This window comes from Molossus molossus, unplaced genomic scaffold (genome assembly GCF_014108415.1).
Source record: "Molossus molossus isolate mMolMol1 unplaced genomic scaffold, mMolMol1.p scaffold_m16_p_13, whole genome shotgun sequence".
NCBI classification, from domain to species: Eukaryota; Metazoa; Chordata; class Mammalia; order Chiroptera; family Molossidae; genus Molossus; species Molossus molossus.
In genome coordinates this window covers 35,644,227-35,669,662 of record NW_023425348.1, presented here as the reverse complement: position 1 = coordinate 35,669,662, position 25,436 = coordinate 35,644,227, and the positions used below count along the sequence as shown (strand labels likewise).

At 39.6% G+C, this 25,436-nt stretch overlaps 1 protein-coding gene across 1 annotated transcript in view; it reads right to left on the bottom strand.

Annotated features, from left to right (window-relative positions):
• The window catches only part of DLG2 (discs large MAGUK scaffold protein 2), a 1,351,614-nt gene that overhangs the window by 941,919 nt on the left and 384,259 nt on the right, over window positions 1-25,436 (bottom strand). The window contains exon 2 of the mRNA XM_036258408.1: window positions 21,998-22,159. Coding sequence (XP_036114301.1) covers window positions 21,998-22,159 — 162 coding nt within the window. The remainder of the gene's footprint in view (window positions 1-21,997; window positions 22,160-25,436) is intronic.

Sequence of the window (25,436 nt, the reverse complement as noted above, 5' to 3'; positions counted from 1 at the left end):
GAAAAAAGCGAAAAAATGCTTTCTCCCTGAGAGTCTTCAGAAGGCACTGAGTCCTGCAGACACCTTAGTTTTAGCCCAGTGAGAGCCCTCGTGAACCCCTAACATCCCAAACTGCAGAATACTACTACATGTTTGTTATTTAAATCCAAAAAAACTATGGTTACTAATATAAGGTAAATGATATTGATATATCTGAAATCTGAAGGAAGAATAAAATTATAATAAGAATTTATTGCAACCTCAAAAACTGCCCAGAGGGGATGATATGCAAGAAGACATCTGACAATTATTACTCTGCTGCCTCAGCCAGTCTATCCTTCCTGGAGATGTCTGTGTGGGGGAGGGGGGCAACCATGGCTTAGAGGTACCGTGGGTAAGGTCATTGTACTTCTCTTGCCCTACTTCTTTGTTTATTCTATAATCTTTTTATTATAATTTGGCTTCCCAAGTGGACATTTCTACTGGAGAGACTGGCTGAATTGCCAATAAAGTTTTCTGCCCACTTGGCAGATTTATCCCTCTCTGCAATTAATGGTTGGCATCAGATTCCTATTCACTCTTCACTCATCATTGAAAAATTCTTCACCGAGCCTCCTACCTGTCAGGGACAGCACCACTGCAGACCCAGAAATACATCAACCCAGTTCCTACCCTCACATAGCTCCCAGTCTGATTAGAGAACTGGTCTGAGAGCTGTAAACTAGGCGTTAGAATACAGTGTGGTCTGTGCTCAGACAGGAATCGAATCCAGAGTGCTAGGGAAGCACCATGAGGGCAGCTAGTTCAGATTTGTGGAAACTGGAAAGACTGAGAAGAAGTGATGTGTGCACGGAGATTAAAAATCGTATTCATTTGGTTAACATGAGCTGATACTTGGAACCAGATCACTTCTGGATATATTGACAAAGATGCGCTCCTGGTTTTGCCAAGCTGAAGAACTAGGTGCTAACAACAGCAATAGTGTAGGATGCTGCGGGAATGCCTCTCTGGCATTCCCGACGTATCTTTACATATAACATTTTATGTAATATACATGTATAAATATCAATCACTATAAAATACAAACTATTCTTAGGGATAATTAGATCTTGACTTTCCCGTAGTTCTTTTAGTTCAAGACAAAGAATCTCTTGTACTGTATACTCTAGGAGTCAGATAATTTTCTATGAAGGAAAGAAGACCTCAAAAGAAGTCATTCAATCTTAAAATGTATTCTAAGAAATGGGATGAATTAGTTTAGGGTAATGATTACATTTGTAATTTGCACTAACCCTAGTCTCAATTCAAACCTGATTTACATTTTATTAGAAACAACTATATCTGCATGAACTATAGCTTCAAATAAAACTCTTAAGACGTGGTTAGGAAAAGATAAAGGTGTTTTCCTACTTGGCTAGAAACTCCACTTTGACTTATAGAAATCATCTCATATCTATAAAAGTAAAACTTTATTGGGTAATTCTTTTCCTATACTAGTTCATGCTCAGCAAACAAGGTGACACTATTTGATTTCTGTAATATAAACATAGATAGTAGATTCTCTAGAGAGCAGTCAAAACGATACATTTCAAAATATAAATTGCATCATTTTCCTCTCCTGCTCAGAAACCCTCCACTGCTTTCTTCCCTCCTTCTGAATGAAGCCATGAGTCCTTACTTTGGTTTATGAGACACGTATAAGAGCTTCTAGCCTTATTCACTTTAACTCCTACAATCTCTCTCTGACCTTACTTCCTACCACAGTTCTTCCTGTTCAGTGTAAGGTTTAGTCTCAGGGCCCTGCACTCTCTGTTGCCTCTCACTGGGACACTCCTCCTTATGTGCATACCTAGATTTGTTATTTTTTTAGTTCTTTTCTCAATTGTCTTAATAGAAATTTCTCCCCTCCCCCTTCTATATAAAATAATCCTCACTCTCATCCTCCCACTATCACATTCTACATCATCATCCTCTTATTTTGTTTTTGTTTTTCATAGAATTTGCCACCATCTGGCATGATAGTATATGCATACTTATTAATTGTCTGTCTACTCGCACTATAATAAACTTTGTGAAGACAGGGACTTCTGTTTCATTCACCATTGTTATCGTTAGTGCTTCGTGATCGCCTGATGTAAAGCGGTGCTCAATGGATGTTTATTTTTGACTGAAAGTAGACACGCAGACTATACGGACTCACACAGCATGACTGACGCTCCTACTAGCAATGTACAGAAATTCTGGGTAAGATGTAGGAGTGAGAGCTCAGACACAAGAACTGGAAATCCCTAAGTACCAGAAATGGAGCAGAAACCTGAAGCCAGAGCATCCAGCTTATACGCCAACACTACTGTCTATGGACTAGATGAACCACAATTAAGTCTGAAACTGAAGTTTCAACACCCACCTGGGTATAGATGTGGTGCAGGTGTGAACCTGGGACCCTTGCATAAAGTCTAAATCCTGGCAAATCTGTCACTCAGACAAAGAGGTTGAAAACATCTTTGACCTTGCTTTAAGGAAGCAGCAAGGAAGATGGCCTTCACTTTAAATGAAAAAAGTCTTTTAAGGGAATTTGAATCCCAAGCCAGGTCTTCATGTGAATGTGTATTCCAAACTTACAGTTCCCATGTGGTATGAGACTCTGCTAAGTTGAGAAATTAATGGAAAGAAAAAACTGTGGTTCTGGACAAGTGAAACCTCTGGAGTGTTCAGCAGAAGAAATCACGCAACCTTTCTCTAGTGATAATTCCCTAGCCCATGGCAGGTGTAATTACCACGGATAAAACAGTTTCCATCAAAGTTGAACTCACAATAATAAATTATAAGCTACATGAGAAAATGCTCCACCAGGAAGGCAAGTCATCACACACAATACATGGAAGTATTCGCAGAGAAAGAATTTGAAAATAATATTGACTAATTTGGGAGAAAGTACAAAATCGGTTTTAAAAGGACAAAATGGTGGGTAAGTTGAAGAGCTGATTTTTCATAGCTGAAAAGGGAATTGGTGAATTGAATAGTATGCAGAATACAAACCAGAGGGAAAACGTGAAGGAGTATATATGAAAAAGATTGTGATATAGAGAATAGAAGGAGAAGTCCAATTTACGTCAGCTCAGAAGGAGACAACAGAAAGATGGGGAAGAGGCAATGTGGGAAGATTCAGTGGTTGAAAATTTTAGAAATTAAGGAAAAACATGAATAGTCATATTGGAAGAAGGATGCCAAATTCTAAACAATACGGAGAAAAATAAATTCACTTCTAGGAGTAACTTTTGGTAAAACTGCTGACTGCCAAAGATAAAAAGAAAACTTTAAAAACAACTAGAAGTGCCCAGCCAGTATGGCTCGGTGGTTGAGTGTGGACCCATGCACCAGTAGGTCACCGGTTTGATTCCCGGTAGGGTATATGCCCAGGTTGTGGGCTCGATCCCCCGTGGGCGGCATGTAGGCAGCGGCCAATAGATATTCTCTCTCATCGATGTTTCTGTCCCTCTCTGCCTCTTACTTCCTCTCTCTCAGCTCAATAAAGAAAAAAATAAGACAACAACCAGATCATATTCAGAGCTCATTTGTTCACAGTAATTAGAAACAGTAAATTAAAATAAGGTAAACCCTCCCTGACCAGTGTTGTTCAGTGGTTAGAGTGTCGACCCTCACACCAAAGTGTCTCGGGTTCGATTCCCAGTCCAGGGCACATACCTGGGTTGCACGTTTAATCCCTGGCCCTGGTTGGGGCATATGCTGGAAGCAACCAATCGAAGTGTCTCTCTCACATCGATGTTTCTCTCTGTCTCTCAATCTCTCCCCCTCCTTCACTTCCACTTTCTCTAAAATGCAATGGAAAAAATACCCTCACATGAGAATTCACAACAACAACAAAAAAATAGAATAAGGTAAAGCTGCCATTCTGGAAGTGCAAAGAAATGCTACTTTAATCAGACAAAATAGGAAAGAAAAGCTAACATTTGATGTGTAACTACTATGTGCCACGTACCAAGTTAGATATACTTTTTATTTTTAATCCTCACATGAGGCTATTTTTTTCATTTTTGTTCAGAAAGAGTGGAAGGGATGGAGAGAGACAGAAATATCCATGTGAGAGACACATCGACTGACTGCCTCCCGCACAACCCTGACCAGGGCAGGGACGAACCGCAACCAAGGTCCGTGACCTTGACTGGAATTGAATCCATGACTCATTGCACTGTGGGCTGATGCTCTAACTGCTGAGCCAAACCGGCCAGGGCAAGTTAGACACACTTTTAAATGTGTTATCTAATTTAATACCCAAGAATTCTCAAGGTCATATTAATCACATGTTATAAAAATGAAAGTAAGTTCAGAAATAAGTATCTTGCCCAATCATGCTGGCGATAAATGAAAGAACCAGAATTCCTGATTTGGCTCCAACTGGCGTTAAACAACTACAAGAACTCAAAGCAGAACAGAACAAAGCCATAGTTGTGCTACTGACCCGACTGTGTGACTTTAAAGAAGTCACATAGCCTGAGGCTCTGTTTTCTGATATAAAATGGGAGTAAATAGTCCTAACCTCATAGAATTGTGAGCAATAATTTTCCTATGCAGGTAATATACAACTTGGCACATATAAGTACTTTTTAAGTGCTAGCTATTTGTGTTATGAACAGATAATTATGACATTCGGCAGTCACTCATTGTAGGAGGACATGTTTTCTTCATCTTTTGTTCTCTGTAGCTCTATATAATAGAAATTGTATTAACATTCACTAAATTATTATTAAAGTGCAATAAAGTATGTTCATAACATTGACAGTGAATAATAAAACAGTTTGAGTTTGCTAATCTCTAAGACTGGAAAAGCCAAGTAATTCATTTAGAAAGTTTCCCATAGAAACTGGTAAGTAATTAGTAACACTTTAAAGAACAAACCTAATTTATCAGAAAAACATCTTATATGGAATATCTCCTTCCTTGATGTTTAGAATCCAATAGTTGAGTAAATACTAACTGTACTCCAGAAGAAAAAAAAATAGGTCTTTCTCAGAAGACTTTCTCTATGTAAAAATAATAATAATAATAATAATAATAATCTATCAACTAGGCTTGATGGGTGTGTCAGAAAAATAATGCATTAAGAGGAGATTTCAACCCCCAGTTTATAGTTTCTTGCTGTCAAGGGTGGAAACTTTTCTTTTTATAAATTTGACTTTTAAAATATTTTTAAAGTTAGACTACTTTTCTCCCTTCAATCTAGTGAAGGAATAATTGAATAAAATGAATAAATGTATGAATAAAAAAATAAACACAAACTTTGAAAAGTTTGCTTACCCTTAAGTCAGTCCAAATAGTACCTTTTCTTTGGACTCCAAATTGGATGAATACCTCCTTCAGGAACTATTGAAAATTAATGATGGCATTTATACTTCCGATTATATCAGGGTTTATATATAGTTTGTCTCTTCTACAGCGTCTGGCATAATGCCAGTACTTAGTAAGTTCCAAAGAAGTCTTCATTATGTGATCTAATTTAATAACTTAGATTGGCAATGACGAAAGTGCTAAGTAGTATGCTAACAGACAACAGTGTTAGGACCTGAACAGTCCAGTGCTTATGGAAATGCTCACATCAACAGCATCCTTCAGTGATAGATAAAGTAACCACTGAGAAGTGCTCGTGGACCTCCTGAGTGCCAGACTGTGCTGGCTCTTTTTACACTATTTCTCAGTGTTTCCCAAACTTCCCCAAGGATAAAAACCATCTCAGATATATGCACGCAGGCGTTCAGACCCCTGCTGGAAATTCTGGTGCAGTGACATCTAAATGGGCCCTATGTATAGATTCTTTTTTTAAAGGATGGTTTTTTATAATTAGGTAAAATTTGAGAAAAACTATTTTAATCCTTAAGCAACCCTTTGAGGTAAAATGAATTTTTTGAGACTCAGAATCATTTTGTGATACCCTCAGCAAAAGACAGAGCTGGGGTTCACATTGAGTTCTACATGCCCCAAAGCCTGCGAGTCTGCTCTCTGGGTTTCTCAGCCAAGGCAAGAGAGAGGCTTTAGGGTTACTGCCTGTTTCTCCAACTTGGGGAAGCCCTGCATGCCCTCGAACGAGGCCCTTGGATGAGGTGAAGCAAGTTTCCAAACAATCTAACAGGCAACCATCTGCAGAAAGTCGGCTGTGGCCAGAGCTGCAGTGGGCCTGGCCTGTTTTAAATTCTGCTCCCGCCCAACAAGGAAAAACCAGCTGTTTTGGAGTCTCTGCCTTTCCCTCTGAGTCCAGAGGCAAGCTCTTTTCTCAGCCAAGCCAAGCAAAGGGCTTTAGGATGACTGCTGCTCTTTCTCACGTAGGGAGAAGGGCAAGAGGCCAGGTGGCATTTCCGAAGGCAAAAGGCATTTTTTTCATAAAAGCCATAAAGATAGCTCTGGCTGCACCCTCCCAGTGGGGCACCCTTGTCCCTTTGTGGTGTGCTCCTCTCTCTGCAGCTTTTCTGCATGGGAACTTCCGTCGGCTCTCAGATTTCTGAGTACACAATGTCAATATTTACCCAGAACTTCTAGGAGCATAGAGAATATTGCAGGCAAAGTAGATCCAACTGTTAGAAGGTAGTGCCTCAAAAACATCAGGTTTGAGAGAATATGAGGGAGGAAAAAGGCTACTAGTAACTCTGTCCTGTGTGCTTTCGGATTTTTAACCTTATGTATTTGTTTCCCTTCTGCACTTGACTTTGAGCTCCTTTAGAACAGGGACTGTTTCTCATTTATCTTTGCCTTTCTAGAGGTTTGCACCAGGCAGAACATAATGAATGCATAATATGCTTGTAATGTGAATTTGCAAAAGAATTTAGATTGGGCAAATTGCCTACTCTCATGTGGCCTCAGATCCTTTCCCTGAAAGGCGTGATAATGATTGGCCACCTACTGCATGAAGTCATTGTGCTCACGAAAGGAGATATGTGAGAGCATCCTGTCAACCATGAAATACCACATATGAATGCAAGGCAGCTGGGTTATGTCCCATTCATCATGCTACCCGTTGTGTGGTACCTACCGCAGTGCCTGTCCCAAAGTAGGTACCACAACAACGTTTAACAACAATCTTAACCTTAATTTACCATGAGCTCAGCAGCATTGTGCTCAACTTCACAAAATTCTCATTTCAGCTCCATAAAGTGGTTACTGATATTATCATATGATCAATTTAAAAAAGCAAAGCCTACGGAGACCAATGACTTGTCCAAGGTCATATACAGAGAGCTCTGGAAGAACTTGAACTAAACCAGGAGGGTGTCATTTCAAAGTCCTTGCCCTTAATGATGAAGGAACAAGAATGGAGGTGAAGAAGAAGACACATAGGATAATAAGTCAGCTAATGAATGTTAACAGATAAATAATATGGAGAAGGCATCAAATAATATTCCTAGGCATAAACATTTAAATCTAAGGTATTTTCTTTAAAACAAGCATTACTCATGACCCTAATACATTCTCCTTAAGAAAACAAAAAGCAAACCAACTCTGTAATCAATTCTCCAACAAATTTCACTACCAAAGTCTGATGAGCGTGTTGAAAGCTCTTGGCACTGTCTAGGTCTGCTTTGTGGGGCCCATCACATCTGATCATTCACTTGACAGAGGAAGAGTTCCAGCTTCTGCAGTTTTCCTTAAATTGCTGAGAAATTTTCCCCCAATTAAGCCACGCAGTGACAACCACAATTCTCTTAGGCTACTTTCTTAACTTGGTCAGAAGGCAGAAAGATAACAAGGTAAGGTTTGCAACGATATAATTCATGTTAAGAACCATCACTCAGGGGCTTCGGATTCAAATCAAAGCTATGAAATACAGGATGACATTAGATACTGAAATGAAAAATACCAACCATGTTTCTCTGAGACTCAGGCATTAATACACAGTCACATTTTATATAACAGTCTGCTGAGAGGATTAGTAAGGCCGAGGCTGCAAAACCTGGAAATCCTCCTACCCACATTAAGCTAATTGAGTTGGAGACATCCAATTCATCACAATTGCAGCCTGATTTATAAGCAACTCACCCTGCCCTGGGAGCAGAAAGCGAAATGTTATGAGCTAGCTATTCTTAAAATTTCAAATCCAGCAACTCTGAACCTATCAATATCTTAATGGTACAGAGAAAAGAGGAGGAATCCCATTCAAGTGCACGTCTGTGATCCTGATGAGCAAATAAATATCCAGTGCACATTTTATGACTGATATTTCCATGAACAGTCTAGCTACATAATCGGAAACCCTCTGTGCCTGAACCCTATAGAAAACGCATCATCATTTCAGCCAGTTGATGGGGCAATTTGAAATAAGTTTTTATGCTAGGATGCAGCTTCCATTTGGCATGGAGAAAACAATCTTATGACAGTTAAAAGCGAATTCAGAGAGGCAAAATATAGTGTTGGGCTTGCGTAGCTGGTAAAAGCTTATGATACTAATAAACACAGAGAATTGCCTTAGGAATGTACATCAGAAACGTTGAGAGGACCAGGATCAGACGCAGAAGTTCTGCGCTGAGCGGCCTCTCCTGAAGCCCCTCCGCCCACACCCCTTCTGGTCGGGAGGAACTCGAGGGGCTCTGCCCTGGGCTGCCCTGGGGTCAGCTGAACCTGATGACACGCTGGGTCCGAGGCCTCCTATTTTTTCTGACACTTACAAAAGATTTCTTGAGCCCAGCTGGTGTGGCTCAGTGGTTGAACATTGTCTCACGGACTGAGAGGTCCTGGTTTGATTTCCCGTCAGGCACATGCCCAGGTTGCTGGCTCAATCCCAGTGGAGGGCATGCAGGAGGCAGCCGGTCAATGTTTCTATCTCTCTCCCCACCTTCCTCTCTCTCTAAAAACAAAACAAAACAAACAAACAAAAAACAATAAAAACATTTTTTAAAAATCAAAACATTTCTTGAGAAAGACAAGCATTCCTTATTAAGGCAGAAACTGTGATGCAGAGAAATGACGACCACTGGTTCTCAGAGATGGCAGGGAGCTTGAGATTCATTCCACCCAGAAATTCTTAAGGTCTGTAATCCTTAAGGAGACCATAGATGGGCTTTAAGTGATCCATATCATTCCCGAAATTGTATGCAAAATTCTGTGGGCATACACCCACAAAGATACTTTGTTTTTCTGGGAAAAGGACTCATGGTTTTTGTCAATGTTTCAAAGGGGCTCATAATTTCAAAAAGGTTAAACATACTGTTGTTCAATGTTCTATTTCATAGCTGAATCATCTCTACAGTATGTCAGTGAGGATTTTCCCTTGTTTAAATACCTTTGGTGACAGGAAGTTCAATACCTTATGAGGCAGGGCATTCTGTCTTTGGACAGCTTTATTAAAAAACAAACAAAAAAATCCCCCGAAAAACTACTACATAGACTTTGTCTACTCAATGTTTACTCTAGAGGTCATGGTGTCTACAGAAAATATACAGAATAGCTGCCTCTGGTAAACAGTCTGAAGCCAGAACTATGATGTCCCTGAGCAGAGTCTATTCCCTAAGAACATCACTCGGGCCTTTGATGTTCTCATTTGACATGGTTTTAATCCACTCACCAGCCTGTTTGTCTCTCTCTGGAAGCACTCAAATTTTCTACCATTCACCCTGAAATATGCTCCTCAGATCCTAATGCCACACTCTGGAACAGTGCAGAATTAACATCTCTTTGTTCTTGATATGACAATTCCATTAATGTAGCCCCAAATTACACTTTTTTGAAAACTCCACGTCCTGACAACTCCTTGAACTGACTGTATGCCGAACCCCCAAGCTCCTACTTCTTTATCTTGTGTTGCTGATTCCTTCCCCAGTGATCACTCTACGAAGTGGGGATGAGAAGAGCATAGAAAGGGGAACGGAGACTAGAGAAACAGGCAGGGAAGGTGGAGGCAGCCCCAGGAATCTTCGGGGGCAACGGGTGCTGCAAGCCCAGGTAGTAAAATTCAAGCTGACAAACAAAAATCTCTTTAACCTTAATAATGGCACTAGGTTGATTATTATCTTTGATATACAAATGTGGAAACGAGGTTTAGAGAGGCTCAGTGATTTCCCAAATGGCACACTCTGACAACCAGCCCACACCGCCCAGCAGCGCTGATGAAGTCCCTGGCAAGGGATATACAGTACAGCCTCACTGTAGATCGGCCTCTCCGATGTGGGCCCTTCAAATCTGGTTTTATAACACTGTCCCAACAGCAATCACACAAATACATAGAGTGATATCAGAGTTAACCAATGATAAGCTCAGGGCTCCTTTTTCAAATTCATGTGAATAAGTTGACTAGCTAATATCAGCTCTGCTTTAATTGCTCATAAAGGAAATAAAACCTATATTTAGAAATGCTATATTTAAGTTTGATATTGCTTTTTGATCATTAAAAGCTAACAATATAAATGTCTTTTTATTCTCCGAGAAAATAAACCACCAACAAAAAAACTTATTAAATTCTTTGACATATATCATGAGGAGATAAAAACAAAAATATCACTAGAGCACCAGTTTCGAAGTGCAACCACTATACTTTCAAGCTGATTTTCTTTTTTTAATCCTCACCCAAGGATATTTTTCCATTCATCATCAGATAGAGTGGGAGGGAGGGAGGGAAAGGGAGAGAGAAACATCAATGTGAGAGACACATCGGCTGGCTGCCTCCTGCATGACCTAACCAGGGCCAGGGATGAACCACAACCGAGGTATGTATCCTTGACTGTGTCCTCGAACCCACAACTCATTGGTTCGTAGGCAGACACTCCAACTGCTAAACCAAACTGGCCAGGGCTCAAGCTGATTTTTACACCAGACTCATGACTTTTATGTGCCCTATGGATTAATGAGCCTCAAGATGGGGCTAGGGGAGGTTGTTCTTCACTAGTGTGACAGTTAAAGGGAATTGGTTAAGACCCTCTTGAATACATTTTAAATGAACTTACCTGTGACCAACCTCAAACTTGGCCATAGGCTGTAGCACCCTCAATGTTCTGCCAATAAAAAAGGAACAGATCATCTGCCTTCGGAGTGAGTGTGGTGAGTCAGCTGGCCTGGGGGAATATAGCCCGGGAGTGCTCACTGGGCTCAGATCCAGTGGTTTGACACTGGAATTCCTCTGTGCATGGGGGGAGATTAACTCAACTTTCTCTACCACGATTTCTCATGAAACATTCTCTCTTAAATAAGAATTATTTAACCTTAGGTATTATAGGGTTTCCTTTGTATATGACTATAGAATAATTTAATAATTGCCTCCAGAAATACCATTTGTACTTATTACATAGGTTAAATAAACTCTTAGTTATATAGTTTCTGTTCACTAAATGATACTCTCACATCTTGATTTCCCTAATAGAATTTAAGTTCCTTATAAGGAGAGATGCTCTCTAACCACTTCCATTGTTTCTCATGGTGTTAAGCAAAGTTCTGGTAACATACATGAGAATCATTGAATAAATGCTGGGGCAACATGGAGTTCAAGACAGCAGTACTCCAAAGTTAGTGTGTAACAAAGTCACCCACAGAGGGAATCAAAATGTAGAGCCTCAGGTTTGGTAAAATAGGATGGGGCTGGGCTTTTGTGTGATTCTGAGACATGCCCAACTTTGAGAACCACTGGTTTAAGTAATTTAATTGGTAGTAATGGGAGCCACAACAGAGGCTGAGCAGAGAAAATAACAGAAGTTAATACTGTCAAGTTTCTAATTTCAGTCTCTGCCATTTCTGACCAGTATGATTTAGGGAATCATTTAACTTTTCTGAACCAAAAGTTTTCTTCCCCTCACCACACTTTCTTTTGTGATATGGGGAAGTTGGACCAGATTAGTGGCTTCCTTTTTTTTTTTTTTTTACCTTGATCACAGTAAGAAATATATTTTACATTGTGAGCAGGACACAACCAAACACACCCACACTAAGCTGAAGCAAAGTTGTCTGTACGTTCGTATTTTCTATTCTGTTCTTTTATTCTATCTAAAATTACCAAGTAAACTGATTCCATATCTTCTAATGGGTCAGTTGCAGGTTGAAAATCCTGGATTTGATCATTTCTACTGCCCCCTTTAGTTTTAAAAATGTACGATTCCCATTTGCTGATGAATAACATAGATGTCAGACCAGCTGAACTCACACCCCATATAAAGAACTAACTGAACTTTGAAAAGTTTTTCTAATTGTGTGCATGCTCATTTTCCTTGTCCATAATTGGGAATAATAAGGAAACCTATCTCATGTGAGAATTGAATAGAATAACTCAATACACATAAAGCATTTAGAATAGTGTCAGCATATATTAGAAATTCAATAAATACGACATTTTATTGTTATTATTCGTCCTAAAACAGTCTCTATGCAGAAAGCATAGAGTAGATATAAACACAAAGAAAGAAAAATACATGAAATTATATTTTAGACCCTACCAGCTGCCTCACACCTTCTCCCCAGAACCTAGTTTTGTTGAACTATAAATGAACAAATACTCTTGATATAGCCAAAATCTGTGTTGAAGAGAACACAGAGATTTGATTTCAAAAGAACAAAATTATACCATATGATTGATGCTACAGGATCCCTTAGAGTTTAGAGAATTGGAATTTGATCTGCATTTAAAATTAGTAAAGTATGATTATAAATATATTGCTAGACATAGAACAAATATTGGTTTCATTTTCATGTGTTAATATTTCTAGATTCTTAATGTGGTTAATATAGAAATTCAATAAGTTTGTTAAAGATCTCTATTTTATTACTCAAAGCTTACTACATATCAACTTGTTACTATGAGGCAATGCTTTTTAACTTTTTTAAGTAATACTTTTTAAATCAATATATCAGGAACTATATATCTAAATCAATGCTCCTCTCCAAGTAGCCACCTTGAGTGATTCACAGATATTCCACCATCCTCTATAACTAGCCACAAAGAAAATGTTGTGTGTGTGTGTGTGTGTGTGTGTATGTGTGTTTTAATGATTTAGTAAGTCTGTTTGGACCACTCAAAACCTGGTCATGTCCCCAGCTAATTTGCTGCACTTAGTTTGAACTAGCCAGGGTGACATTCACATTCATTTAAAGGATAATTTGGGATAATGTACCCTTGCTTAGCTGGGAAGCAGGTGTTCTGCGGTGTAAAGACATTCTCTCAAGCACAGCAAGTGTGAAGACATGACAACAAGTATCATATTTTTTTTGAGAGTGCACATGATTGATCATGATTGATTAGTCTTAAATCCAGATTTGTTCTTGCATACACATACATTTTCCATTTTTTATATAAAATTACCATTTATTGAGCATCTACTAGGTACCAAGTGCATTTTAAAGACTTCCCATGTATCATCTCAAGTAACCAATACCATAATTTTGTAAGTTCTATATTGTTATTTACAACATGGGAGAATTCAGTAGATTTACCAACAGGCACATCTAGAGAGCAAAATAGCCAGAATTTGAATGCAAGTAAGTCTGATACTAAACCCTATCTGCTTTCCACTATTAATAAGCTATTAGATTTTTGGATTAGCTGGGAAAGAGTTAAAAAATCTACATCCCAATCAATGTCAACACTTTTTGTAAATTTATTCATGAGATTGAAAACAATTTCTATATATCCTTGCTAATTTAAAAAAATCGCAAATACACAAAGGTTATAACTCAAATTTTTTTCATGGGGAGGGGTATAGGAGTTTTGTATCATTTTAGGGCACCAATAATAGCAGCAGTATCAACAACAGTAATAATAAGCATCCTGTACTGATGGGCAGCCTCTGTGAGGTTTGTGTTATAGCAAGTCTTGGCAGTAGTGAAATTGCAGTCTTGAGAACTTCTGTGTGTAACTGAGTTAATCTTTTAGGAATATCTGCAGGTACAAATAATCACCACTGGCACTTACTTAGAGTTATTACAAACATCCTTCACTTAAACAAAAAATCACTATGCCTTTAATATATATGACAGCCTAATATTCCTTAGAGAAAATTCGCTATTATTGTTGTTATAATTATTACCCAGATGAGAGAAATAGGAGAACTGGATGCCATTCCACTGACTTATCTTTCAAAAGCTATGGTGGGAAACCATTAATCCTTGGCAGGCTAGTTCTAGAGAGCATTCTTGAATTGTGAGATACTGTGGTAGGTCCTATGTCTACCACTTTCTTTTTCCTTTTTCCAACTTCTGGCTTAAATATCCAATATTATTTGAAGTACGCTATTGGTTAATAGCTTTCCAATTAATAAGAGTTGAAGCAAGAAATGTTTCATTTGCATAAAATTTCGACCAGGAGCTTTTGTGCCTGGATTCAGCACACATCTGTCAAGGCCGTATTTCACTCAACCAGTTCCTCTCACCAAGGTCTGGGTCTGGAACAAAATGCGTTATTCACCAGAATGACAATGTCTGCTAAATCCTTCTTACGTTTTTATTAACTGAAAGCTTCTCAATTTAGCCTTATAAATCTCAGTTCCTTCTCTAAGACCAGATGCTTCCTAAACCATCAACTCGGCTACTTCCACCATCTAGTGGCAAGGGACAGAAAAGACCACATTTTACCTTTTTGAAAATTACTAATTTTCTTTTTTTTTAAAAGCAAAATCAGCTTAGTTTTTTTTTAAAAAAAAACATTGCTAACAGCAATATGACAGCAAAGGAAGAAACTAAATTTTAAAAAATTGATGGTTAGGACTCCATGAATAATAAAGTCAAATATACAGGGTGGGGCAAAGGTCTGAGCTAAAACTTTTGTATAAATTTTTCTCACTTCAACTTCATAGAAGATGAGAGAATGCCACTATTTTACAAATTAAAAATCTGAGGCTTAAGAAAGTTAAATATCTTGAAAATGCTCACATAGCTTGCAAGTATAAGAGTTGGTTGAGTCGGATTTTAGGGCTAGAATACATCTTTTTTTTTTTATCCTCACCCGAGGATATTTTTTCTTTTTTTTTTTTTTGTTCAGGTAGATTGAGAGGGAAAGAGAGAAAGAGAGAGAGAGAGAGAAACTTCAACATGAAAGGGACACATCGAGTGGCTGCCACCCGCACGACCCAACCAGGGCCGGGGACAAACTGCAACCAAGGTACGTGCCCTTAGCGGGAACCGAACCCGGGTCTCTCTGGACCACAGGCCGACGCTCTAACCGCTGAGCCAAACTGGCCAGGGCAGGCTAGAATACATTTTTATGTTATGCTTTTCTATTGGTTGGATTAGCCATAGTCTATTATAGTACTTTGAAAAGCACCCCATCGCCTGCCTGGTGTGGCTCAGTGGTTAAGCATGGACCCATGTACTAAGAGGTCACCTGTTTGATTCCCAGCAGGGCACATGCCCACGTTGTGCTCCCTGATACCTAGTCGGGGGCATGCAGGAGGGAGCCAATTGATGTTCTCTCTCATTGATGTTTCTCTCTCTCTTTCCTTCTCCCTTCCTCTCTAAAATCAATAAAGAAAAAAAAAAAAGTGCCCAACTGAAAAATAACTTTTTTTTAAGGGTTCCATGATTAATATATTTAGGAAATACTATGTAATAACCATGTTCCCATCTTAGAGGTTTATATTGCATATTATCATATTAAAGACTCTGGAAAATCCTTCAACAAGTTAATGTTTTCAGCATTCCTCCCTTTAGTTTCCTTATAATGAAGACAAAACCCCACCAAGATGCACTTAGGGACACCCTGGTCTAGTTTCATTGCTGATGTCAACAACAGAGAAAAAAGAAAAGAAAAAAAAAAAAGGCAAGAGAAAAATGAGGTCCATTTCATAGGCGCTTATGCATTTATTAAGAGCAAGACAAATGGAGTATCTAGAAGAAAGGACAATATATGGCTCCACAAAAATTAGTTAGAAAAACAGAATAATGTGTGTATAAAGAAGCTAACTATGTAAACTCCACGTGTCATACAATGTTATGATCAGGTGGAGTCAGGGACGAGTTCATAGGGAAGGCTTCATGGAGGAAGAGGATTTACTTTCTGCAGGGTTGGCTAAAACATACCTTCTTATGAGCAGGTCTGAAAACTCAGGGAAGAAACCAGTCAGTAAAACAAAGTACACTTGATCTTTCCCGTATGCAGGTCTGTGTACCGACTCATTTGCGAGCAATCCTCCCTGTAATTTCTCTAACTGCACTGCCTACAGACTCACCCATGTTTCCCCATATATATTCAACAAATGCCCAGTTGTTCAAGGGTACAGAAGTCTATCCCACCCTCCCATACTCTAATTTTCCAGTAAAACTTCCCAGAACTGTTTATTATGTTCTCAATGAGAAGTATAAGACAGAAAAATCATATTTATCTGATCAAAACCTTTCACACCAATCTAATCTTCCTTGTAGAAAGAGAGCTTTAATCTTCCTTGTAAACAGTCATTAAACCTAAGATGGCTTTGAATACAGGAAACACCTTTTTTTAAATGGACCCTCGGAGATACTGCCAAATTTAACTGCAAGACACTATTGATTTTAGGACACATCCGGATTTCCGATATGAGAAAATATCAAGTTTAAAATTGATGAAACTCTGTATCAATGATAATTAAGGTAAGAGAGGCGAGGATGACAGGGAAAACGAGAAGACCGTGCCTTCATGTCTATTAGTCAACAACCTCCCAGAAGATAAATACTGATGCTTACAAATAATTAATATCTAAATTAATTTTAAAAACAAGTATTTGTGCCCTGGCCAGTTGGGCTCAGCAGTTAGAGTGTTGGCCCGTGGACCAGAGAGTCTCGGGTTCGGTTCCTGCTAAAGGCACGTACCTCGGTTGCAGTTTGTCCCCAGCCCCGGTTGGGGTCATGTGGGTGGCAACTAGTCGATGTGTCTCTCTCACATCGATCTTTCTCTCTCTCTCTCTCAGCCCCTCTCTTCCTTCTGCTCTGAGGATAAATGCAAAAATGTCCACAGGTGAGGATAAAAATAACAAGTATTTGTTAAAGAATTGAGGGTACATTGAACAAAACCAACATAGACCCTCATCTTGAGGGTGTTAATATATAATGGTAATACAAATAGCAAATGTATTAAAATAAAACAAAAGTAATGATTATGAATAAAAGTAGAATTCAAACAACCACTTAGATTTCTGGTTTAACAAATGTCATGGTAACATGAGCTAGGGCATAAAGAGTAGCTTTATTCATTTATTGATTGATGGTTCAACAATGTAACTTCTACATTGATTATTTCTGAAAATGATTGAGATGGTTTTTGAAATTAAGCACTATAGAAAGAACACTTTAAAATACAACAGAACTCGATCTTGCTGGGTCCTGGGAAGGAGAAGCATGAGAGTTTGGGCTGGACTTCGGTCGGTTCTTTGATGACACAGGCACCTAATGTGAGGAGTGTTCCTCAATGTGAAAAATTCTTCAATTGCTCAAAACAAAGTGTGTCTGTCTTGCTCAGAAACACAATCTTACAACCTCAAAGGATTTTTAAAAAGGCAACTCGTCCCCCAATACTTCGTCATGGGAGTGGAACATAACCCGCTGGGAGTTTTCTGCTGGGTGGGCTAAACTAGTTCAAAGATAGAACCTGTTTTCCTTCTGTTTACTCATGATGTTTCCTTTCTGTCCATCACCGCTCTTCATGGTTCTCAGTGGGAAAACTAAACGTCTTAAACATTTCCTTATATATATTTTTTAATTTTACAGAAAAGATTCTAAGAAAAAAAGGAACTTCAACTTCTACACACATGAAGACGATGAATAAAAATTTAAATCTTAGACTGGCTGGTGTAGCTCAGTGAATCGAACATCGTCCCATGGACTGAGAGGTCCCAGTTCAATTCCTGGTCAGGGCACGTGTCCTGTAGGGGGATGTGCAGGAGACAGCAGATCGATGTTTCTCTCTCACATCGATGTTTCTATCTCTCTCTCTCCCTTTCCCTCTCTCTCCAAATAAATCAATTTAAAAACTTAAATCTCAGATCTCTTTAAAAATAGCAGAACAATTTAGAATAAGGTGATTCTCTATCACAAGAGTGATACAGAATACAGGCTTTGGATCCAGAGAGAACTTCGTTAAAATATTGAAATCCTGTTGACTCGTTCTGTGGTTGAAGAGAACTATTTAATTTTAAAATCAGGCATAATATATCTTAGCAATAAAATAAGGTAAATGAAATAAGTGATTTTAAGGTATTTGTCATGGTAGCTGCCTGATGATAATAATAAGATCAGAAACAACACTTGGCGAGTGCTTCCTATGTGCCAGGCACTTTCTAAGTAGTGCACATGTATTGTATCAGTTAGTACAGAAATCTCATGAGATAACGATTATTACCTCTATTTTACAGATGCAGAACCTGAGACAGAGAGGTCAACTTGATTAAGGTCATACAGCTAATAAATGAAAGACCAAGGGTTAAAACCCAGGTATTCTAATGTCCAGATTCTTAATAAAGCAGCCTGCCCGGCTCCCTCTCTTTCCCCGAGAGGACTCTGCTAGATGCCTGGGGTCTCACTGTATCTAAGCTTTGGGTATTTGAATTCGTGTTGTAGAGTAAGTAACAAATAATTAGAACTTAGGTCCCCTAGGAAAGTGATATATATATATAATCATGTTTTATTGTCCTTTGTTTTCCTATCATCTATTATAATGCACATAAGTAAACAGTCAATTAATATTAATTGAATTGACCTAAACTAAAAAAGAAAAATTATCCTGCTTCATTATAGGCCGATTACTTCTGTGGAAGATTCTAGGTAGCATCTGAAGAGAAAGCATTCTCATCTTGAGGCCAGGAAAACAAATTCCCTTGACTGGAGCGCTAAATTGCATTTCTCCTTCCATCCCCATACTTCACATTGGCCAAAGCCATTCTAAGGAAAACAAGCTAAGCCGGCCCATCTATCAGCCAGGCAGCGGGTGCACACCAGACAGCACATGCATCTTAGAACCCAGGCTTCAAGGGATATGAGAGGATGGAAGAAACGATGGCCGAACCTGCGGCAGTGAGATTATTCAGCTAATGATGCAGCGGCTGCTCAATACGACATTAAACGGTTACCCAGCCTGCTCACCCTCTGCTTAGGCACGCCACGTGTAGACTGCTGATTTATGCCTGAGCCAGTGTGTCCCGACGAGGATGCAGGGCCAGTCTCTGTGCTTTGCCTCCTCACTCTTTCCCCCTTTTAGTGCTTGACCCAAGAGCACCAGACAGATGGACGAATCAACGAGTCTGACAATATGTCAGCTCGAACGGAGAATTAGTACCTTCTTAGCATCCCTGACTCTAATAGGCTAGATTTTCTTTATGAGAAAAGAACACATTATATTTGAATCATGGCAGGTTTTCCAAACACCAGAACTGGGATAATATAATAACCCCTTAACAACTTGATTAGGACATATGTCCTGTTGCTATAAAACACCTGTGGCTTGAGCCTGGCAGTGTGGCCCTGTGCTTCTACAGGCTGATGAGAACCTCATGCATCCCTCTTTCTAAATACATTCGGTAGCTTCACGTTTGTAGCCTGAAATCAGCCATGATGGGCGTATTTACACCATGAAATTGGACAGCTCTACACATTAGAGAGTTGTGGGGTTTTTTTGTTTGTTTTTTTTTTACCCCCTGGGAAAATTGTGCACCTTTATCCCTCTTGCTTTTGTTGATAGAAGAAAGGCACACAAACTCTTCATTAAGACAATCTAAAAATATATCTTGTTTAGTATAAAACACACTGCTAGCCAGTCACGAGTGAAAAGTCCTGGCCTCAGAGTAGCTCTCTCACAGCCTGGGTGCAGAAGTCCTGGAAGAAACCCTCCTTTTCACCCTCTTCACAATACTGTGGGACTCACACCACTGAGAGGGTGGGTCCAAAGGGAGGGGAAAACCTTTTCCAACATCCATGTTTCACATCAGGGGTTTAGTATGCACAGGTGGCTACTCTTAAAACTGACATGAGCCGCTTTCTATAAAAACACCACTTTACAAAAACCATAAAACCCACTTTTTTTTTTTTTTTTAAGAACAGAATAAAAAATAAGATAGAAGGGAGAAATTGAAAACCTAAGCTAAGAAAAACCACCAAAGTTGAAGACAAAACTCAAATTTCTGGAAGGCAATGGATAAAGGTAGAACAGGAAATCGCCCTTCACAGCTGAGATCCGATCTTCACAGAAAGCAGCCTTTGCCTTCAGCCCTAATAGACATTTTCCAAATGAGGCCTTAAGTAGATGTTCAGATAATTATATTGTCATCTGTATGCTGGAGACACAATATACAAAGTGAAGACCGTATCATGCTTTTATTGCTTGTTACATATTTTTACTGTAACCAGGCTAGCTTTCGACTAACCTTGATTATCCTGCTCAGCTTTTAGGAGCTGTGCTCTAGAACTGATTTAAAAGAAAGTACTAGGAAGGGAGACACCCATGTTGGCAGGAAGAAAGGAAGGGAGGCAACATGGAGGTCCTTTTAACTTGTTTAAAAAAAAAAAAAAAAAGTGAAGAACTGAAATTTTAGCACTCTCAATGCTGTCCAGTCTCCCAGCTCTGCCTTCCTTGTATATTGGTCAGCACACAGAATAAGGATAAGCATTTGTTCGCAAAAATGGAAGGGTTTGTAGAGAAGGGTCTGACCACGGAATAGAACGAGTGATTCCGAGTTTTAGGTGGAGCTTTAGGGACGCTTTACTACACCCGCCTGCTGAAGGAGTCCTTTCTGCAATACCCAGTGGTCATCATCCAGGCCCGGGAGATTTCCAGGGACAGGGAACTCCAGCATGTTGGGGGTGGCTCGAACTTGCGGGAGTTTGGTCTTAGAATGACCACAGATAAACTTTTCTGTTACTGATGCACAGTGGTGCTGCTCCCGCCCTCTGGGTGGCGCCCGTGTTGTCCCCTTAATCTTTTGTTCTCCACGGTAAACATACCCATTTCCATCAGTGCTTCAGGGATTTCCAAAGACACTCTGGGAAGAACTAAACAATTCCAGAGGCATCATATGTACATACTTTTCATATTATAAAATATCTGCTGACATTTTATAATTAGCCTAATATTTTAATTAAGTGGTGGTAACTAGAGCTAGTTTATTTGATGATATATTTTTAGGATTCCAGGGTATTTAAAATGTACCATAATGTGGGAGTATATTAAACATAACTTAGCCTTGCTTTGGTATTTTGGAAAGTATGATAAGATCCCAACAAGCATCACGGCTAGGACTATATTTTTTATTGCAAAACAGCCATATAGATGCCCTGCTAGAATGAATGATCTGGCTAACAAAATAAAACATTCTTTACCTATCACCTAGGTTACTGGGTAGTTTTGTTGTTGTTTTGTTTTTCACTTCAGTTCTCTTGCATCATCACATCATTGGCTCTAGTTCCATTTTCCTTTAACTTTAATCAACACATAAGCTTTTACTCAAAGCACAAGATCCCACAGCATCAGCAACAAAAGAGGAAGACTAGTTTGCAACCAAGGAGCACAGAAAATCCTTCCTCTCATTTAATTGTCCCTTCTTGTTAACATACTGCTTATCAAGAAATCACTTAAAATTAAGTGAAAAAGGTAGACAGTGTTAGAAAAGAATGACACCAGAAAGAACCAGAGGATAAAATACAGGTGCTGATGAACCAACTCACACACTTTCCGTCTTCATCTACACGTAAGGAAATCACGAAGGTGTTTTCATGTTATATTTATTTCCATTGTTTTAACTGGGACCAGGAATAGAAATAGAAAAAGAGCATTTGAACAAAAACTGGATGTGCTCCTGGGCTTTCTAAATCTGAGGTTAGCTTAATTTTCCTGTAAATTATTCACCCTTGGCTAACCCTAGCCCCTTCTCAGCACCTACGTGGATTTTCCAGACATGCAGACAATCGCAAGAACAACCACCCCATGTCGGGTGTTCCAGGTAAAGCCTCAAAACCACAGAGAAACCCTTCGGCAACCACTTTCCACAGTCGTGTTTCTAAAAGAGCCTCCTTCTTCCAGGCCAGCAAACATCTCGCTTGGCAAAGCAGACGAACCACTGCCACCAGCTCTCAAAGCCACCAGACTGACCTTCAGAGGAGAGATGTGTGACTGCAGGACGTAGCCGTGGACATTCTCTATTTGAGACAGGTTCTTTTCCGACACGTGCACGAGCTCGGGGCCTCTCACTTCGTGGGTTAGTCGAGGTAAGGAATGATCATGCGGAGCGTCCTCATCTTGATAGCGATACTTCTAGGAGAAAAGGCAAGAAAGAAAACAAGCATCAGTGTTTGCCAAGGGTACCGTTCTGTACTTCCTAGGCCAACTCAGTTGCAGGACCCAGTGTGTACCTATTGTCGACATCACCAAACAGGCTTTGCTGCAGACTCTTTCGGTGGTCACCACACACCAGGCCAAGCACAAGCAAAGGTGAACCAACCACCAATACCGACCAACACTGATGAACTGTTTTCACCTGACAAAGCACTAGCTCTATTTATGAGCCCCAGAAGGGTGCCAAGTGGCGCGTGGTAACACAGGTGGCTTGTAGGTAGTGGCACGTGTGTGTTAAGAACTGTTTGATCCAAAGCAGTAAACAACTTAATGGGCCCACTTATCTATGTGAGAACATTCTTTTCAGGTGACATAGGTCAGCCCCTTCTGGGGAGAACTGACGATCAAGTTATTTTGCAAGACGGTGTTGGTCATGTTAATTACTGGAAATCATTTCTCCTAAGACTTCTTCGTACCACTCACAACCCAGCTAGTAAAATCTTAGTTTGCTTTGCTTTGGTTCCCTGGGAATGATATGGGGACATTATGGGCAGGGATCCCAACATTGTCATACTGTCATCTCAAGCTTACCTGTGATGTTTAACATTATCCCAGTACCCTGTTATCATTATCACCAATCATTGATTTTATCATGTCAGGTTGCTAACAACGTGTTCTTCCAAAATCATGCCTATGTTTTTTTCATTTTTAAGGTGACAGGGCTCACAGTCTCACTTATACTCTGACAGTAACAAGAAGGGTTGGCAACTCAATTTGTTGTCCACTCTTTTTCAGAAGTTGATTATCATGACTTGTATTTTCTGGAGAGGTTTTCTACCATCTTCCAGGCTTAATATTAGTTTCAAAACAAAGAAACAAACAAAAAATACAGCTAATAATATCTCGACTGCAGTCTGCAAAGGATTCATCTATTTCTTCCACTGCAATACTTCTTATTCATGACGCTCCATTTTACTTATGAGAAAACTAACACTCAGAGAAGTTCAGAGATTTATCCAGAGCCACCTAACTAATGAGCATCAGAGCTGGGACCCTGTTCAGATCATTTAAATCTGAATCCTGTCTCTACCATCACCAAACCCTCTCCAACTCCAATGAGGTGATGAAGCCCAAGTCTGATAACTGAATCAGCCGCTTGGAAGAAAACATCTCACTGAGAGAGAACACACCACAAAATGAGGTTAGAGCATTTCAGTGAAATGAAAAATACCATCCTTCTGTTTTCTTAACCCTGTGCATGATTTGGGAAGGTCATCTGCCTCAGAAACATGGATCTAGTTTAGCATTCATTCTTGGTCAGTTGCGTGTTCCTAGGGAGTAGGATAATATCACACATATGCCATGTACAGTGCCTGGGCATCTACCCAGCCCATCTACCCACCACACCGCCTCCCCCTCTTCAATTCTCTCTCTGAGAGGCACTCTCTATTCAGTTACCCGAGCCAGAAAAGTAAGAGCCAGTAAGACTCCATCCTCTCTTTCACCCCCCACCATCTGCTAGTTCAATAAATCACTGAGTCAGTCTGATTTATATCTTGAATCTTATCCATCCTTACCCCCCCACACACATACCGCTAACCTGCCCACTGATATGCCCACATCAGATTCTCATCAGCTATAAGTTGGCCTCCAGTAGCCTCTGGACTGGCTAGACTGCCATGTGGTTGCCCCTTTCCCATCCACCCTCTGGGAAAAAGGCCTGCACCGGGGCCTTTCTGAGTCACACACTGACAAAGTCCTTCTCTTTAACATCTTTCAGTGGCTCCCCCTGCTCACAGGACAGAGCTCAAGCTCCTTACTCTGGCATAAGCCAACTCCCAACACCACTCCATGAGCTAGGCCCCCGTTTGAACTCAAATCACCAATCCCACTTCATGATTGTAGAATAAATATAAACAAATCATTACTCCCATTTTTAAAGCTTTTTTTTTTTAAAAAAATCCTCCCCCAAGGACACTTTTCCATTTATCTTCAGATAGAATGGGAGGGCGAGACAGGAAGGGAGAGGGAGAGAGAAAGAGAGAGAGACAGAGAGACATCGATGTGAGAGACACACATTGACCGGCGGCCTCCTGCACAACCCTACCAGGGCCTGGAATCGAACCACACCCGAGGCACGTGCCCTTGACCGGAATCTGACCCATGACTCTTTGGTTTGTAGGCTGATGCTCTAACTGCTGAGCCAAACTGGCCAAGGCTATTTTAAAAGAATTTTGTTTTTATGTGGTAATATACACATAAAATTTACCACCTTAACCGTTTTTGTGTCCAGGTTAGTGATATTAAGTATATTCACACTGATATGTAACTAATCTCCAGAACTTTTTCATCTTGCAAAACTGAAACTCTCTACCCATAAAACAAAAACTACACATTTTCTCCCTGCCCCCCCGCCCCGGCCCCTGGCCACCCCCTTCTACTTTCTATCTCTATGAATGGAATCACTCTGGGTGCCTTATATCAGTGGAATCCTACAAGATTGGTACTTTTATTGCTGGTTTATTTCACTCAGTATAATGTCCTTGTGCTTCATCCAGGTTGAAGCATGTGTTAGGAATTCCTTCTTCTTAAAGGCTAAATAATATTCCATTTATGCCTATACCACATTTTGTGTATTCATTCATCAGTAAATGGGCATTTTGGTTGTTTCTACCTCTTGGCTATTGTGAATAAGACTGCTGTGATCATGAGTATATAAATATCTTTTCAGAACTTGTCTTTCAGAACAATGCTTTTGGCTAGATACCCAGAAGTAAAATTGCTGGATCATATGGTAATTAAATTTTCAGACTTTTAAGAAACTTTTTAAAGATTTTTAAAAGTTAACATGGAAATCCATAGTCATGTCACACATAAGAATCTGAAACATAAACACCCAAGGGCACCAAAAGAAAAATTTTGCAAAGGCCAAAGGATTACTGTGGCTCTTTAAGGCATCCTGTAGTAGAGTTCAACTGGTTTAGAGAAAGGTCTTATCCATAAAAGTATACATCTCACTGACTGGTTTGGATAAATAACTATCAGAACACAGATAATAATCTTAGTTGAACTAATGTGGTGTCACAAAGAACTTGTTTTAAATTAATTATTTTCCTAAATTGAAGGTCCAATTCAAAGACTGGTCAAGTTTTTAATTAGACTGAAAAACCAATCAATTAATATTTTATTAGTAAAAATTGTTCATTTTAACATTCATTGATCCTTTAGGCCTCAATTTTCATATTCCTTTTCTGAA